General features: G+C 43.5%; 1 protein-coding gene across 1 annotated transcript in view; it reads left to right on the top strand.

Annotated features, from left to right (window-relative positions):
• Positions 1-14231, top strand: part of LOC5578237 (protein king tubby 2) — a 102838-nt gene extending 88607 nt beyond the window's left edge. The window contains exons 3-6 of the mRNA XM_021851617.1: positions 749-1162; positions 1368-1558; positions 2098-2232; positions 13476-14231. Coding sequence (XP_021707309.1) covers positions 749-1162; positions 1368-1558; positions 2098-2232; positions 13476-13745 — 1010 coding nt within the window. The 3' untranslated portion in view covers positions 13746-14231. The remainder of the gene's footprint in view (positions 1-748; positions 1163-1367; positions 1559-2097; positions 2233-13475) is intronic.
• The last annotated feature ends 3812 nt before the right edge of the window (positions 14232-18043 follow it).

Here is an 18043-nt window from a genome sequence, read left to right as displayed (position 1 = left end):
GAAATCGAATCGAAATCGAATCGAAATCGAATCGAATCGAATCGAAATCGAATCGAAATCGAATCGAAATCGAATCGAATCGAATCGAATCGAATCGAATCGAATCGAAAATCGAATCGAAATCGAATCGAAATCGAATCGAAATCGAATCGAAATCGAATCGAAATCGAATCGAAATCGATCGAAATCGAATCGAAATCGAATCGAAATCGAATCGAAATCGAATCGAATCGAATCGAAATCGAATCGAAATCGAATCGAAATCGAATCGAAATCGAATCGGAAATCGAATCGAATCGAAAATCGAATCGAAATCGAATCGAAATCGAATCGAATCGAAATCGAATCGAAATCGAATCGAAATCGAATCGAAATCGAATCGGAATCGAATCGAAATCGAATCGAAATCGAATCGAAATCGAATCGAAATCGAATCGAAATCGAATCGAAATCGAATCGAAATCGAATCGAAATCGAATCGAAATCGAATCGAAATCGAATCGAAATCGAATCGAAATCGAATCGAAATCGAATCGAAATCGAATCGAAATCGAATCGAAATCGAATCGAAATCGAATCGAATCGAAATCGAATCGAAATCGAATCGAAATCGAATCGAAATCGAATCGAAATCGAATCGAAATCGAAATCGAATCGTCCAAGTCCAAGTCCAAGTCCTAGTCCAAGTCCAAGTCCAAGTCCATTGAATCTACTAAACTCTTCATTTCAACATTTTTTAAATTCACAGCGCCTCTCGAAAAACTCACCCCCTCGTCACAGGACAGCGAAGATGAGGAGAGCACTCCGGTGGACATCCTTCCGTCGTCGAACAGCTTCGACTCGACCCGACACAGTGCCGATCATCTCCTGACGCATTCTGCGCCGATTTCACCCGCCCTTATGAACAATAATGGAGGCAGCCATCATGATAGTAGTAGTGGCAAGAGTGTAGAACATTCCTCACCTCAAGCCAGTGGCCACAACGATACCGAAGGGGACGTAGTTGGGCCAATCGAACAGTGGGTGACGCAACCAGCTCCGCAAGGAGTCCTGTACAAATGTAGGATAACGCGAGACCGGAAGGGTATGGACCGGGGACTGTTCCCGATCTACTATCTGCACCTGGAACGGGACTACGGCAAGAAGGTGTTCTGTTTAGCGGGTAAGGTTTTTCTGTTGAGTTTAGTACTCAAAATAACCAAATGGTGCTGTAAATCATCCTGTGTGCTAATATAGGACTTCTATAGAGCTGACATGCTCTAAATTGGCCGTATAATAGCCCTATAAGTTTAGTAGGGTGAATTAGCGATCTAGCGAATACTAGAATAGCTTTCAATAATCGAGTAACTCGTTTGAATTTCCATTAGGGCGAAAGCGAAAGAAGAGTAAAACGTCCAACTACATCATTAGCTGTGATCCAACGGATTTGTCCCGGCAGGCGGACGGGTTTGTGGGGAAGCTCCGGTCGAATGTGTTCGGTACGACGTTCTTCGTGTACGACAGCGGCAAGAAGGAAGACCACGGCAACCCGAGGCTAGACCTGGCCGTAGTGATATACGTGAGTAATTTCAATAGAGTCAAAGTGTGCTTCCTCGCCACTGGCACACAGTGGAACAAATTTCAAAAATATATGGTCAAAAACACTTTTTTTTAAATAACATACCAAGTAATAATAAAAATAATTTTCAAATTAGATCAAACAGAGCACAAGAGCAAACACTTGTTTGAATTTTTTTGAAGGTTGATTACTTCAAAAGACAAATCTTTTTATTTTGAAGAATTTGCTGAACATACTTGACATTTTTGACTTCGTTGTCACTGTTCAATTTCTATATTTAACTTGTTATATCTTAAAAATAAGTGTTTTGATCATTTCAATAAAAAAAAACTATAAGAAAACTATTGAAGTTAAAATCTTTACACGAAATATAGAATTATTTGCTGCTTTCGTTCCGTTTTTGCCCACTGTGCTCCGGCACTGGTGTCGTCGTGATGCGACACATCCTTGAGGAAGATTTATGATTTTCCGTTTCATTGAAGGATGGTTTTAATGATGTTTGATGTGCTCTTTTTCTCCACTCTGGTTCTGTTTCGCAGGATACCAACATATTGGGTTTCAAGGGGCCACGGAATATGACCGTTCTGCTGCCGGGTATGACCGAGGACGACCAGAGGGTGAAAATCAGCTCTGCCGATGGCCAGCAGGGTCTGCTGGACAGTTGGAAGTCGAAGGTGAGTCGGAAGAGATTTCTAGAATAGTATGACACTTGGAGAATACTGTTTCTTAGAATGAGCACGTGCTTCTGGAGTTGGACAAAGTTCATGGCACTTTTCTTGGCGACGACAACGGCGGCGATGATGGAGCCATGTCGGAAATTTATTACTTCTGCGTGTTTGCTGTCGGTGCGATAGTGAGGACTATTTCCTCAGTGGTTCATCATCTGCTGTTGTTTGCGACCCCCATCAGAAGAGTATGGTGTGTTACAAGTTGAAGTTTCTCTAAGTATTCTTTCGAGCATTCTTGGAGGAGTTTAGTCCAAACCTATGGATTTATTCGTGCTTCTTCCAAAAACAAATCCAGGACATGTTTTAGGGTTCATCAAGTGATATCCTGCGCAATCCTTCAAGAATTCATCCTGAATTGGCTCTGGGAGTTCCAACAATACTTGTCTAGAAATTCCATGAATGATTTCTGTAGTAATTATTTAGAAGATTTTTCTCAAAACTTCCTCGTGCATCCGAAAACATCTAAATGGATTTTTCTGAAATTTCTGCTGGAATTTCTATTGGGATTTCACTACATTCATTTATTCAGTTAACATCTAAACAGATAACACTGAATCAACAATTTCACGCCACAAAACTCGGTTCGTAGCCGCATCTCTCCATCCTTGGTTCTGCCCCACGCTCGCCAAATCGATACGCAATTGATTCGCTCACCTAGCTCGCTGCGCTCCACGCCTTCTTGTACCAACCGGATCCGAAGCGAACACCATCTTTGCAGGGTTGCTGTCCGGCATTCTTGCAACATGTCCTGCCCATCGTATCTTTCCAGCTTTGGCCACCTTCTGGATACTGGGTTCGCCGTAGAGTTGGGCGAGCTCGTGGTTCATCCTTCGCCGCCACACACCGTTCTCCTGCACACCGCCGAAGATCGTCCTAAGCACCGGACGTTCGAAGACTCCAAGTGCTTGCAGGTCCTCCTCGAGCATCGTCCACGTTTCATGCCCGTAGAGGACTCCCGCCTTATGAGCGTTTTGTACATGGTACATTTGGTGTGGGCGTGAATCTTTTTTGACCGGAGCTTCTTCTGGAGGCCATAAGGACTGTTCATTTAAGTAAGTGGACACCTAAATATTAACATTTTGGTGTGAAAATTCCATAAAAACAAATAAAATTTTGTTTCAGTGTGTACCCAAGTGTTTATTTTGACAGCAGACAAAAGTTGACATAAAAAAGTTATAAATTCCTAGCGATGGGTCGAGTTGACATGGCGACTCGCTTTTCTGCACAAATGGTGTACAGAAAAACTGTCGTTCCGAGATTTGGCTAAAATCGCGAAGTGTCCAAATTGAATTTTTTCAACGCTTTGGCCAAAACAGATATTCCTGACGACGTACGATACATCCCAACAGAAAAATTTGGGAAAAATGATTTGTTATGGCAAGCAATTTGCTCCTGCAGTATGAAAATACTACATATTTCACGACGGGTTCAATCAACAGCGAAAATTACAGAACTGAATGCATTAAAAAATTGCTTCTGCCCATCTACTGAAAGCATACCATGCCTCCATTGTTTTTGCCAGACTTAGCATCGGCTCACTATGCTTCAGCTACTTTGGAGATGCTCAAGAAGGAAAAAGTCGAATTTGTAGAAAAATGATCGAATCCATCAAATTGCTCAGAACTACGCCCCATTGAAACATATTGGGCAATAATCAAACGACATCTTAAGAAGGATGGAAGAGAAGCAAGCTCCATCGATTTTTTCAAGAAAATGTGGTCACAACGAACAGCAGCACAACGAAAAGTTCCGAAAAAAGTTGTGCAGAACCTTATGAGAGGTATAATGAGAAAAGTAAGAGCATTCTCCAGCAATGCTCAATAAATGTTCAAATTTATGTGAATTTGGTCAAAATTACGTTATTTTCCATGTATTTTAGGTAAACTCATGAATTTGTTAGAAAATAAACAGTTTACTGTTAAAAACACGTGTCCACTTTCTTAAATGAACAGGCCTTAGTAGGTCCAACTTCCCCTGATGATGCGCCTACGTATTTCACGGCTAACGTTATTGTCAGCCGTCAGCAAGGATCCAAGCTTGCCGAACTCGTCGACCACCGACGACGACGTATCCCCGTCTATCGTAACACTGCTACCTAGGCGAGCTCTGTCACGCTCGGCCCCACCAGCTAGCATGTACTTTGTCTTGGACGCATTCACCACCAGTCCAATTTTAGCTGCCTCGCGTTTCAGGAGGGTGTACAGGTATGCCACCTTTTCAAATGTTCAGCCGACAATGTCCATATCATCCGCGAAGCAAACAAATTGACTGGATCTCGTAAAAATCGTACCCCGGCTCTCCGCATAACACCTTCTAGCGCAATATTGAACAACAGGCACAAAAGTACATCACCTTTTCGTAGTCCCCGGTGGGATCCAAACGAACTGGAGTGTTTGCCTGAAACCTTCACACAATTTCGCACACCTTCCATCGTCGCTCTTATCAGTCTCGTGAGCTTCCCGGGAAAGCTGTTCTCGTCCATGATATTCCATACCTCTACGCGGTCGATACTGGTATGCTGCCTTGAAATCGATGAAAAGGTGAAGCGTTGGGACCTGGTATTCACGACATTTTTGGAGAATTTGCCGTACAGTAAAAATCTGGTCCGTTGTCGATCGACCGTCAACGAAGCCGGCTTGATAACTTCCCACGAACTCGTTTACTACAGACAGACAGACGACGGAAGATGATTTGGGATAATACTTTGTAGGCCGCATTTAGAATGGTGATTGCTCGAAAGTTCTCACAATCTGACTTGCCGCCTTTCTTGTAGATGGGGCATATTACCCATTCCTTCCACTCCTCCGGTAGCTGTTCTTTTTCCCAGATTGTGCCTATCAGCTGATGTAGACGAATGACTGGTGGTGGTGACGATAGTCTTAAAAGATTCGATTTTGTGATTGATGACCGCCGGAGGGGTTTCACGAGTTGCAAGAGTTGCGCGAAGTTCGGCGATTTCAGCATCCTTTGAAGTTAGAGCAGCTGTCAACTGATCGATCCTTTCGTTCGTCTCCCGGAGGGCATCGTTGGGAGGGGGCCTACAACATTAATGAAAGATCTTCCACCGCGGTTTTTTCCTACGACTCGGCGTGCTGCTGGATACGAGATTCCTTGGTCGACTATCATCCACTGAACGGTGCTCTCAAACTGCCACAAAGGGCAGGAAAGACTGGAGATCCTGTGATCATTGCTGTCGCAAGTTTTGCATTCCTTGTTCTCGGAAATCGGATGATTCCCGGAGGAAGTCCCACATGTCGCCGATTTAACCTGGCAGCGTTGCTTCGTATGTTCAAACAGCCAGCAGTTAAGGCGAAGTAGGCCGTCATTGAAATGTGCACGCGTCGTTGATGATTGTTGCTCATTAATCTCACAATTTAGAATCAAAGAAAACCAGTTGGTTTTGCCGGTTTTGCACTGACACAGCTGAAAAAGTATCAGCATACTTGCGGGTACAGTGTTACTTTTTCAAATCAATATAAACTATCAAGACTGAATTATATCACTTTGAAATTGCAAGCTGCAAAGTCATCATTGCTCCCAAAACGAATGACGGGCTACTTAGCCTTAAAGCACTGCATTAGGCTTGGATAATAAGACCGTGTCCGACAACGAATATAACCGAATTCAATAATCTCCGGTCGAATTGTACCCTGGCAGGTAAGTACGATCGTCGACGTGTTCTCTCGCGGTTGCCCATTTCTCCTGGTGATTCACCGGACCTCTTTTACTCCTTGTTCCTTCAGTTCTTCGAGAAGCTCATCATCGGGCAAGTCGATGACATTCCGACAGCTAACAACACACCTAATTGAGTTGAGGGTTGGGTGTCCGGTGATCATAATAGCTGTTCCGTCATTCAAGTTTTTTCATACTGAGCACGAGTAGCCCCAAAAGTGCGGAAGCGAATGCTTACAACAAACAATCGCAGAAGCGTGCGAGGCAGCCGTCAGGGGAGGAGCTACCCGGCGGCGCTCGTAAGGCCAGGCGGATATTAACCCCAAAAACCGGCAGAAGTGCCGGAAAATCGGACCCCAGCCAGGCGTCCCGGAAAGCCGAGAAGGGTGGGCCCGAAAAGGCTGGCCTCACAGAGTGATGGGAATAGGGGGTTGCGACCTTTGAGAGGTCCTCAATCACCACAGGTTAGGGCGGATCAGGGGGGGGGACACCCCCTGGATAACAGTAGTGAGAAAGAAGAAGAAAAAGAAGCAGGAAGTGCAGGAGCGCAGGGATACCAGGCCTAAGAAAGGTAGGAAGGTAGGTGCCAAGCGCGAAAAGGGTGATGCGATCATCATCAAGACGGAAGAGTCCAAGTACTCGGAAGTCCTGAAGGCGATGCGCAGTGACGCGAAGCTCGCAGATCTAGGAGCCGACGTACGCAGTGTCAGACGCACTCGTACAAGTGAAATGATCCTCGAGCTTAAGCGCGACAAGGAGCGCAAGGGCGCCGCCTACAAAAGTTTGGCGGAAGAGGTCCTTGGCGAGGGTGTCGAGGTGAAGGCTCTGACGCAGTCAGTGACTCTGAAGGTGATGAACCTTGACGAGATCACCAACGCAGAAGAGCTCGTCACGGCACTGCGGCAACAGTGCGAGATTCAGGTACCCACCGCTGCCGTTCAGCTACGGAAAGGTCCGGCAGGTACTCAGGTGGCCTTAGTACACCTACCTGTGGCGGACGCAAATAAGTCCGCTAAGGTAGGTAAGATCAAGGTTGGTTGGTCAGTATGCTCACTGAACATACATGAGCAACCGGTGATCTGCTTTAGGTGTAGGGAACCAGGACACAAGTCCTTGGGCTGTAAATGCCCTGATAGGACCAAGTTGTGTAGGCGTTGTGGTGAGGAAGGTCATAAGGCACTAGGCTGCAAGAACCCTCCCAAGTGCTTGATTTGTTCCGGGAAGTCCGTGAACAACAAGCATCCAACGGGAGGCTCAAGGTGTCCGACCTGCAAAAGAGCCATAAACGAAAAGTCACAGTGCAGGTAACGCAGCTGAATCTGAACCATTGTGATGCAGCTCAGCAACTGCTGTATCAGTCAGTTGCAGAGTGGGGGACAGACATCGCCATCATATCGGACCCATACCGAGTACCCGCCGGCAACGGCAACTGGGTCGTGGATGGATCCGGAAAAATGGCGGCGATATGGACGACGGGTAAATACCCCGTCCAGGAGTTGGTGTCTACTACCTACGAGGGCTTCGTGATCGCCAAGGTAAACGAGGTCCTCTTCTGTAGCTGCTATGCGCCTCCGAGTTGGTCGACCGAGCGGTTCACGCAGATGCTGGACTTTATGACGACCGTGCTGACAGGGCGAAAGCCAGTAGTAATAGCGAGTGACTTCAATGCCTGGGCCGTGGAATGGGGAAGCCGTATCACGAACCAGCGAGGCCAAATCCTGCTAGAGGCTCTGGCCGTGCTAGATGTCGTTCTGGCTAATGTTGGTACCATAAGTACCTTCAGCCGAAACGGAGCGAAGTCGATTATCGACGTTACTTTTTGTAGTCCTGGCCTAACGAGTAGTTCGAACTGGAGGGTAGACAATGCCTACACTCACAGCGACCACCTGGCGGTTCGCTACAGTATCGACTACAACAGCAGCAGGCAGCACGTTGAGGAAGCGGCTAGGTCAAGGCCAAGCCCTCGTAGGTGGAAGACATCGTACTTTAATGACGAAGTACTTAGGGAGGCGCTCCGCCGTGAGCGTAACCTACTCGGCCTAAGCTGGGACGAACTGGTAGCGGTGCTTACGCGTGCATGCGATGCGACCATGCCAAGAAAAGTCCACCCTAGGAATGGGTCACCGACGTACTGGTTGACTCAAGCAATTGCGAACCTGCGCCGTGCCTGCCTACGGGCCAGGAGGCGGATGCAGCGAGCACGTACCGAGCAGGAGCGTGAAGAACGACGGGCGGTGCTCACCGCTGCCAAAGTCGCGCTGAAGTCCGAGATAAGGGCAAGCAAAAAGGCCTGCTTTGAGGGACTCTGTCAGAGTGCCAACGCGAATCCGTGGGGTGATGCCTACAGGATCGTTATGGCGAAGACAAGAGGTGCAATGGCTCCTACAGAGCAATCTCCAGAGATGCTGGAGGGGATCATCGAGGGGCTCTTTCCGCGCCACAACCCTAGCCCATGGCCTCCTTTCGTAGGACAACCGGGGATTGGGGCTGGCGATGAGGATAGGGTAACCGATGAGGAACTTGTAGGGATTGTAAAATCCCTAAGTATGGGGAAGGCACCTGGTTCGGACGGAGTTCCAAACCTGGCCCTCAAAGTCGCAATCTTGGAGGCTCCCGGTATGTTCAGATCTGCTATGCAGATATGCCTGGACGAGGGAGTATTTCCAGATGTGTGGAAGAGGCAGAGCCTGGTACTATTGCCAAAGGCGGGGAAACCACCCGGTGACCCGTCGGCGTATAGACCAATATGCTTGATCGACACGGCGGGGAAGGTGCTCGAGAAGATCATCCTCAACAGACTGTTGAGGTGCACTGAGGGTGTAAATGGTCTCTCAAGCAACCAGTTTGGCTTCCGGAAAGGGAGGTCCACCGTAGACGCTATTCTGACGGTTAGGAAAACCGCTGAGATAGCACTCCAGCGTATGAGGAGGGGTATTCGCTACTGCGCAGTAGTGACTCTGGATGTAAGGAATGCATTTAATAGTGCCAGTTGGGCGGTTATTGCTGATGCGCTCCTGCGTCTGGGGATACCCGAGTACCTGTACAAGATTCTCGGAAGTTACTTCCAGAATCGGGTATTAGTCTATGACACGGAGGTGGGTCGGAAGTGCTTTCACATAACCTCAGGAGTCCCGCAAGGTTCCATCCTGGGTCCGGTGTTATGTAATGTCATGTACGACGAGGTGTTGAGATTAAAATTCCCGGCGGGTGTGGTCATCGTTGGCTTTGCCGACGATATTACGCTGGAGGTCTACGGTGAATCGATCGAAGAAGTGGAATTGACTGCAGCCCACTCGAATTGGCTCACCACAAAACTGAGGCTGTTGTTGTCAACAACCGAAAGTCGGTGCAGCAAGGGGAGATCAGTGTAGGCGACTACACAATCACTTCGAAGCGCTTCGTCATACACTTGGGGGTGATGATCGACGATAAGCTTACCTTCGGTAGCCATGTCGATTATGCCTGCAAGAGAGCCTCCACAGCTATTGTGGCACTGTCCCGGATGATGTCCAATAGCTCTGCGGTGTACGCCAGTAAGCGTAAGCTTCTGGCCAGTGTTGCCTCGTCCATACTGAGGTATGGCGGCCCGGCTTCGGGCACGGCTTTGAGTACCGATAGCTACCGTAGCAAGCTAGAGAGTACCGTAAAACGGGGTAACTTTGATAGTTTTTTCCGAAGAAAACTTGAATATTTGTACAAGCTGTTGGAAAGAATTATAATTTATATTTTTAAAACAAGTACTGGCATCCTAGCTATCGATTGCAGTCGATAGATTGCCAAAAGATTCATTTTGAATGGATATATAATTTTTCATATAATCGAAAGTTGGTTTTCTGTTTTGGGGTAACATTGATAATGGAGTATGAGTCGAACAAAATTTGATGAATAACGAACATTTGTAGGGCATTGCATACCTCTAGGCGTTTAACGTAATATGGAAAATTCTGACTTAGATTACAAAAATGGTCCCAGTTTGTGAAAATGCTTTTCGCTAAGAAATTTGAGACCGTATTCAAGTTCTGTGATAACAAGGCTGTCAAAGATAAATGGCCAACTATTCAAAACTACATCAAATAGTGATCGTAGAACAGATTGTTTGTAAGCGTTTCAAAGATGCTAAAATTGTGTCAATTTTTAATATTCGAATAAAAAGCCTCAAATGTTCTTGATTCAAATAAAAACCACTCTTACATGAAGTGTCATACTAATATTCTTTAGTTGTGCATTCATTTTGCTTAACTGATTAACAGAAATTATGATATTTCGTTTAGTATGTGGTGGGTTACGCACTATCAAAGTTACCCGCATTATCAAAGATACCCCGTTTTACGGTACTTATTAGAGTTTTCAATCCCGGGAACATTTCCCGGGAAATGAGATTTCCCGAGATTCCCGTTTCCCGGGAAATGATTTCCTGTTTCCCGGGATTCCCGTATTTCCCGGGATTTCTGTATTTCCCGGGTAGTTCTATTGAAAAAGGGTTGACCATCCATTTTCAAACCTAAACTATCGTATAATTTACTTTTCATATCAGTCTTACCAATGAAATTATCTTGCTAGATCACTAGCTATACTAGGATATTGATTTGTTGTTTTTTTTTTGTAATCAAATAGTTGTTGATAAAATTGATAGCTCTTTGACGATATGTTTTTTTTTTTAAATAGATTATATGCTATACAAAATACAGGATTTTTCGAGGGATCATCCATGAATTGAGTACGCTCATAAAGTTTTCATGGATTTAACCGTCAAATTTTCCATCGTTAGACTCTAGTTGGTTTTTATTCTAGTGTTTGGAAGGTTCAATTTAATGTTGGTACAGGTCGGACTCGATTATCCGTTGTATCATTTTTTTTTTCACTCCGGATTATCGAATCTTCCTAATAATCGAATCACTAAAATCTGCATTAAAAGAACTTAAACATTATAGTTTTTCGTTGTTTTGTTTGTATAATGCAGTGGCGTAGCCAGAACTTATTTTTAGGAACATTAGGGGTGTTGGGAAGAAATTTATGCATAAAATCTCAAAAACTAGAATATCAAAGAACAAACTCCGGATAATCGAGTCCGTCCTGTATATATTATTTGAACTTCATACGATGTGTCAAGAATAATCTCCACATGGACTAAATATCATAATTTGTATTGTTCTAAAACCTAGCGTGCACAACGAAATCGAGGGATTTTTTTTGAGAAACATCAATAAATTACTTAAAAAAGAGAATGTAGGTACCATAAAAGTTTACTGGTATAAAAAAAATAAGAAAAACACGAATAATTAAAAAAAATCATCAAATTTGCTTAATTTTCACGTTTTTGAAAATTTCCCGGGATCCCGGGATTTCCCGGGAAATGGCAAATTTATTTCCCGTTTCCCGGGAAATCAAATCCCGGGAAATTTGAAAACCCTAGTACTTATAGGCTAATGTGCGTGAGGGTTGCGAGCGCGTACCGTACCGTGTCACACGAGGCACTCTGCGTCATCACCGGTATTGTGCCTATTGGTAGCCTTATCATGGAAAACATAGAGTGCTTCGAAAGGCGCGGCACAAGAGGCATACGCAGGACTGCCAGACTGGCCTCTATGGTCAAATGACAGCGTACGTGGGACAGTTCCACCAAGGGAGTGTGGACTCACAGGTTGATTCCGAGGTTAGATATCTTCTTTCTTTCAGCATTATCCCTAAGATAGTCACTGATAATTGCATAGTGACGACTTCCTTCGGAAAGCAAGTATAGCCGTTGGTCCCGGGATGAACTAGCTCAGGGCTAAAAATCTCGTTGATAAAGGTGCCATAAAACAAGATAAGGCTAATTTCTTAAAGTATTTCAGAAGAATTTGATTCAATCGAACTCCTAATAACAAAAGAAACTGATTCAATCCATAAATAAATCCAATGCACAAATCCCAAATCTAGTTTGTAAAATGAGATTCCAGTGTAATTGAATGAATCTGTTTTTACTAAAAAACGTATATTGTTATCAAATTTGCAATAGATCCAACCGGTCTAGTCTCATATTAATCGCATCCTTACATACATGGAAAGCATCATAGGGGCCTTGCAGGGATTGTTTTATTACATTTCTCTGACATCGTTATCCCATCTCGGTGATGCGAATCGAGCAGGAGACTTGTCAAACACTTTTTCACATAAGCTGAAAACGGCTCACACAAAAATGTAACCGCCCACGAAAATTTTGCTTCTTCTGAAGTAGCATGTTTTCTGAATACATGAGTGTCGGTTGCAATTTTCATGCCTTGCATAAAGAATGCTCTACTCATTACATTGGTTTTCCACACATTCAGTCAATTTTTCATTCGTTACCCTAACCTGTGAAAATTCAACACATAAAACCTGTGACTCACTTTCAGCGTGGGATTCAACATTGGCAGTGCTGCGTAATAGATTTGGCATAGTTGCTAGCTGATTTATTTTAAATATGATCAGATTTCGTCTCTTTATAATTTAGACTCTTTAATTGGAATGACATTGACAGTAAACTTGGAATTCCAATTGGAATATTTCGCTTCTTTGCTTATAGTTTCTTTAGCAACCCGTCGTCATCCTGGGTAACTTTAGTAGCTACGATAACTCGATTTACGTGTGCCACTGACCGTCGGATCAAATCTCGCCCGGTGGCAGAAAACTTGAACTTGACACTTGGTTAATCCCATCGTAGCTTCCAGGAACGGATAATTTCCCACGGTGGGTATTGCCACGGATTTTCACCGCACATGCCAAGGAAATTTATTACCATACGCTGTTCTACAAGGACGAGGATAGGGTTGCAAGGTTTGGAGGCGACTAACTTCGACTACGGAATGGATAATTGATTAGTTGACTGGTAACGTACACGCATAGTAGAGGCGAAGGCGGCAAGTCTCCTGTGTAGAAACAAGTCAGTTATCAGAGCCGTGCAGATGGTTAGGAAAAGTTCTCACTTACGATGTCTTGTTCATTTCCCTTTGCGTGTGTTCGAACGATAAAAAGGAATCGTAAAGCTGCACCGGCAGCTTTCACGATAGAATATGTATGAATAAGTTAAGGAAAATGGAGAGTGGACAGGTATTCACGCAGAGTTTCCCAATTATACTAATTCCAACATTAATAGTAGTAGGTATGCAGATCGGCAATCATCAATATGGAAGGATGTTGAGAATCTAGGAAATTTTCAAATTGGACGACATATAAAAGTCGTGGAATTTGGGACAACTAATGTGCACAATTTATTATGAAATTGATAATCCAGTAAAAACTTGTTCGATATTACCCACATTCTATTACGAGCTTAGTTGCCACGTGCTCCGAAAACCGGACTCACGCAATCACGCCATCGCATCCGTCAGCCGACTGTTGTGTCCAAATTGTCCAATTTCCATAAACAACTTCAGACAGCAGCACTAACATTGCGGCCGTCTATCTACTTATATAGAATAAGAATAAATTATGCCTTGTAATTTAGCAACACCTCGCTAAACCCTTCTCACTTATCTTTCTCCACCTCTCTCTACCAGAACATGGACAATGTCGTTGAACTGCACAACAAGACGCCCATCTGGAACGACGAAACGCAATCCTATGTGCTGAACTTTCACGGCCGGGTCACGCAGGCCTCGGTCAAGAACTTTCAGCTGGTGCACGACTCCGATCCGGACTACATCGTGATGCAGTTTGGCCGAACCTCCGACGACATCTTCACCATGGATTTCCGCTACCCGCTGTGTGCTTTTCAGGCGTTTGCGATAGCCCTCAGCAGTTTTGATGGGAAGCTGGCCTGCGAGTAATCTACGGTCTACTCTTGGAATTGGAATCTATGTAATCGGAACAGAATCTAAACCCTAGAAATATCGTAGCGAAACTTCATCAGGTAACAAAAGTAGCAGAAGTGGAACACTTGAGTGTAGGAAACCGTTCAAAGCAAACACATGCCACGTGGAGTTCGACGACGAGAGGTACCTCTGAGAGGTCTTCGGATGCAATTAGAATAACTATAAGTAGCGAGCAGATGAAACTGTGAAGGTCGACAGAATTGGTGGTCTTAGGTTTACTAAAGTAGGATGGATCGAACAAATGGAGAACAAAACAAAGATTTCTACTTGCGGTTTAGACCTTAAATAGTTGAACAAAGAAGTGCTTGAAGAAAAATTATAATTAATGTTGAGTGAAGGCTAGAAATAGCATAAAAAATAGATATACGCAGGAAACTGTAAAGAGCTTTGAATAAAGTAGTTTAGAGGATATAGCAAGCGGAATAAAGGAAGAGCAATTGATTTCTATTGTGGACGTTGGAGGAGCTGAACATAGAGTGCAGCTTGTTGAGGGTTGCTCATACTGCTGTGATCGATGCAAATCTTATGATTAATCCAATTGTAATTTGCTTCGAATATCTGAGGTAGCGATAATGTAATGCATTAAGAATACTCATTTAAGTGTCCTTATTAGATGTTTTGCAATCTAAACGGAAGGTATCTGAGGTATTGTCATGCACAATGTTATGCACAAGTTTTAGCATGTTGTTGGTTAGTGTATGATTCTAAACGATGGGTTAGTCTAGTATTTTTAGCCTAACAGCTTCTAACGATAAAATTGTGAACGCTTTTGAAGGGTCGTGGTATTCTTTATTTCAATCAAGCAGATCAGACACCTTGCTTTCGTTTGGTTTTTATCCTCTCCCTTCTAGGAGGTGACTTTTTCGATACACCTCTTGGCTAGTATGAACGATACAAACTAATCTATGACGATCTAATGCCTATTTATTACGCAGTTTGGTGTAAAAAAGTGGCTCTAAGTCATTCTTATAGTCCCATGTCCCTCACACGACGATATACGGTTTTTTTTTAAGAATTTACTGTACACTCAACCAGAATGATACTTACTTTCGGCTATCAACTCAATGCTCGATGGTTTATAGGTCTAGGAAGATGATGCACGGGGCCAGATAGCCGTAGCGGTAAACGCGCAGCTATTCAGCATGACCATGCTGAGGGTCGTGGGTTCGAATCCCGCACAATGTGATGTCGTTATATAGTCGACTCTCCACATTTCGATGTTCTACATGTCGATATGTCTCCTTATGTCGATGATTTTTCCATTCCTTTCATTCTGCGTACATTTTCACTCTATATCTCGATATCCTCCTTATCTCGATGAGAATTTCATTTTCTCTCCGTATGTCAAATCGACATTGTCGATATGTTCATTATCAAAGGTTACTAGATTAGATTTTAGGGGTTCAAAGAATTTGTGACGACGAAATGACGTCTGTTTGTTTTTAATTTTCCTGGTAACGGACTGAGACGAGACTCGCGAAGGCGGTCTTCTTGTTCTATGGCTGCTGAGTTTTTTTTTCTTATTCTACTCTGTGTTTTCATCATTAATGCGCAAGCCGTTCAAACTCTCACATGAACATCTCAGCAAAAAAAATGATTGAGTTTGCATTACACCGAAGCATAAACAGCCTTTTGAGTGAAATTTCATGCCAGCAAACGTAGCAGACATTAGAAATAACAAGCCTTGTAATTAGATTTATCAGCATCTTGGGAAAAACTGTTCCGCTGACTGAGGATTTTAATAACAGTTTATTTTGTATACAATACTTTTCACTTTTTCAGCCATAAAAACGACGGGCTGCATTTGACGTTTCGTGACAGCGAAATCTGGGTTGCTTATGACGTTGATATTTTTCCTCTTCGCGAGTCTCTCTCAAGTAACGGAGTGTTTTTCAATCTAGTATTCATTAAACATTTGTTCTACGTCTTGATCTCTCCATTTCTCGATGCTCCCTTCGATATCGAAATGTGGAGAGTCAACTGTACGTACATTCTGATTATCTGAATAGTTTGTCAACTGTATGGTTTTGTCGTGTTATATAATCATAGCAAGAAAATAATTGATCTATTTGATCAAAACATCCAAGTGCAAGTAGCCCAGATCAGTCTCTGTAAAAATAAGCCATTCCAAAAATCTAACGCTGCAGTTATCTTAAATACTTTTTGAACAAAGCTCACGAAAATCGTATATGTAGATATTAAATATTCGTTGGCTGAAGCTACATATTGGTTTCATTTTATTAAATAGATCTTCACAACCTTTGGGACAAGATTCGCAACTGCAAAGCAAAGTCATACTGGAAGTGTCTGCAGACGTTTCGAGATCTTTTCGTATGGAAAATTGAGCGCCCTTGAACATAAATGTTGAGGTTATGGCTTTCAGACTTAACCTTTCGGTTGTCGCGTGAATTTTTGTAACGCGAGTAATCGCGCATTGTACTTTGCACAACACCCTTGGTTTTTCATGTTCAACATGAAATACATCGCGATCTAGATTAAACATAGAAAAACCATTTTCGACAAAGTCGTTCAGGAGATCAAGGGCTGACATGCGGTGGTTATTCTGTTTTGCGCTAGTGTGCTTGAAAGTTCTGTTTTGCAAATATCTCAGAAGCCTTTAGAAAGATGGCGTCTTCGGCAAAGTTGTTCAGTAGCTGAAGGGCTATCATTATCTGAGCCAAGAAATTCGAGATTTTGCTAGTGAGCATGAAACTTTTGTTTTTCAACACTTATATAAATGGCGTCTTCGACAAAGTACAGTAAGTCGTGGGCTTTGTGGCCGTGCGGTTAGTGTTACCAAGCATTTAGCCGCATCGTGTCAAGGAGTGTGGGTTCGATTCCCGCTTCAGTCCGGAAAACTTTTCGTCAGGAAAGTATTTCGACTGTGCCACTGGGCGTTGCATGCTAGTCCGTTGTCTAGTGTGGTGCTTCCTTCAAAGAGCAAATCGTCCACTGGAAGCATTAACGTGTAGGTGTCTTTAAAAAAAAAAAGTCAAGGGCAATCATTGATCGAGCTAGTTGATTCTAAATTTTGTCACCAGGTGAGGCCAATGAGCATGAAACATTTGTTACACAAATATCTCAGCAGCCTGATCACTTAGAAAAGATGGCGTCTTCGGTATTGCTTTGTCGGTGATTGCTTTGCGGTCTTCGACAATGTTGTTCATCGTAAAAATACCTATCGAGGTCTGCATTCAGAATTTTTATAGATGTCAATGGGCGACCTCTGGCGATTTTTCTTTGCAAAAGTAAGTTTTCCCATAGTAAATCCTATACAAACTTTGAACGGCTGGCGCTAAAATATAGTTTCACTGATCGAGCTGAAATTTTGCACAGTTATTATGGGACCCAAATGCAATCCGAAAAGTGGACTGGAGCGAGAATCTAAATTTTTCATATAACCGTGTCCCAGGCTAATGAGCACCGTTGCGCGTAGGCTGGCGCTGATGCGCGTGAGAACGTTAATGCGCTTGAAAGCGGTGATGTGCGTGGAACCTCGATGCGCCGATAAGCTTAGGGATTCCTAATCCAAGAATAAAAACCCTTCGTTCGGGGAAAGCTATCCCACAACGGAATTAGAATGCTTCTTCAAAGCTTTGGATCACAAACTGGATCACCTTTTTTATGCTTATTGCTCACATAGTGCACTATATTTTCCACAGGACTACATATTAGGGAAAATCCTGCAATCTTTACAGTTTGTTTAATTTGGATCTACCACTAGATCTTCAAATCTCACCTCAACTATTCCAATCACCAAGCACAGAGCTGGTCTATAGGTATTATATCTCCACTACTTGAACTGGACTGAACTTGGCCTACGTGTGTCTCAATCGCATGTTTTCACAAATGTGATTTTGTGGCATTCCTATGGGATGGTCCATTAATTACGTAAGACAATTTTCGGGGTTTTTCAACCCCTCCTTCCCCCATGGTAAGATTTTTTGTATGGAAATAAAAAATAAATTGTATGGCGCGTAATATATCTCAGACCCCCCTCCTCCCATAACCCTTACGTAATTAATGACAGCACCTATCTACATGCCTCTACTTAGGCTTAACAATACAAATTAACAAATCTGGTAAACACCTACTGTTCGAAATAGACAGTGCTAATATATCTGCATTGCAGATAAATCTCAGCCAATCCATATCTGCCGCGTAGCCCGATCCGAAGATATTCTTTCCTCTATTGCAGTGGTTCTCAACCTTTTCGGTGCTGTGACCCCCTTTTAAGCTTTATAAACGTCTCG

The sequence above is a fragment of the Aedes aegypti genome, chromosome 3 (genome assembly GCF_002204515.2).
Source record: "Aedes aegypti strain LVP_AGWG chromosome 3, AaegL5.0 Primary Assembly, whole genome shotgun sequence".
NCBI classification, from domain to species: Eukaryota; Metazoa; Arthropoda; class Insecta; order Diptera; family Culicidae; genus Aedes; species Aedes aegypti.
This window is presented reverse-complemented; position numbering and strand designations above follow the sequence as displayed.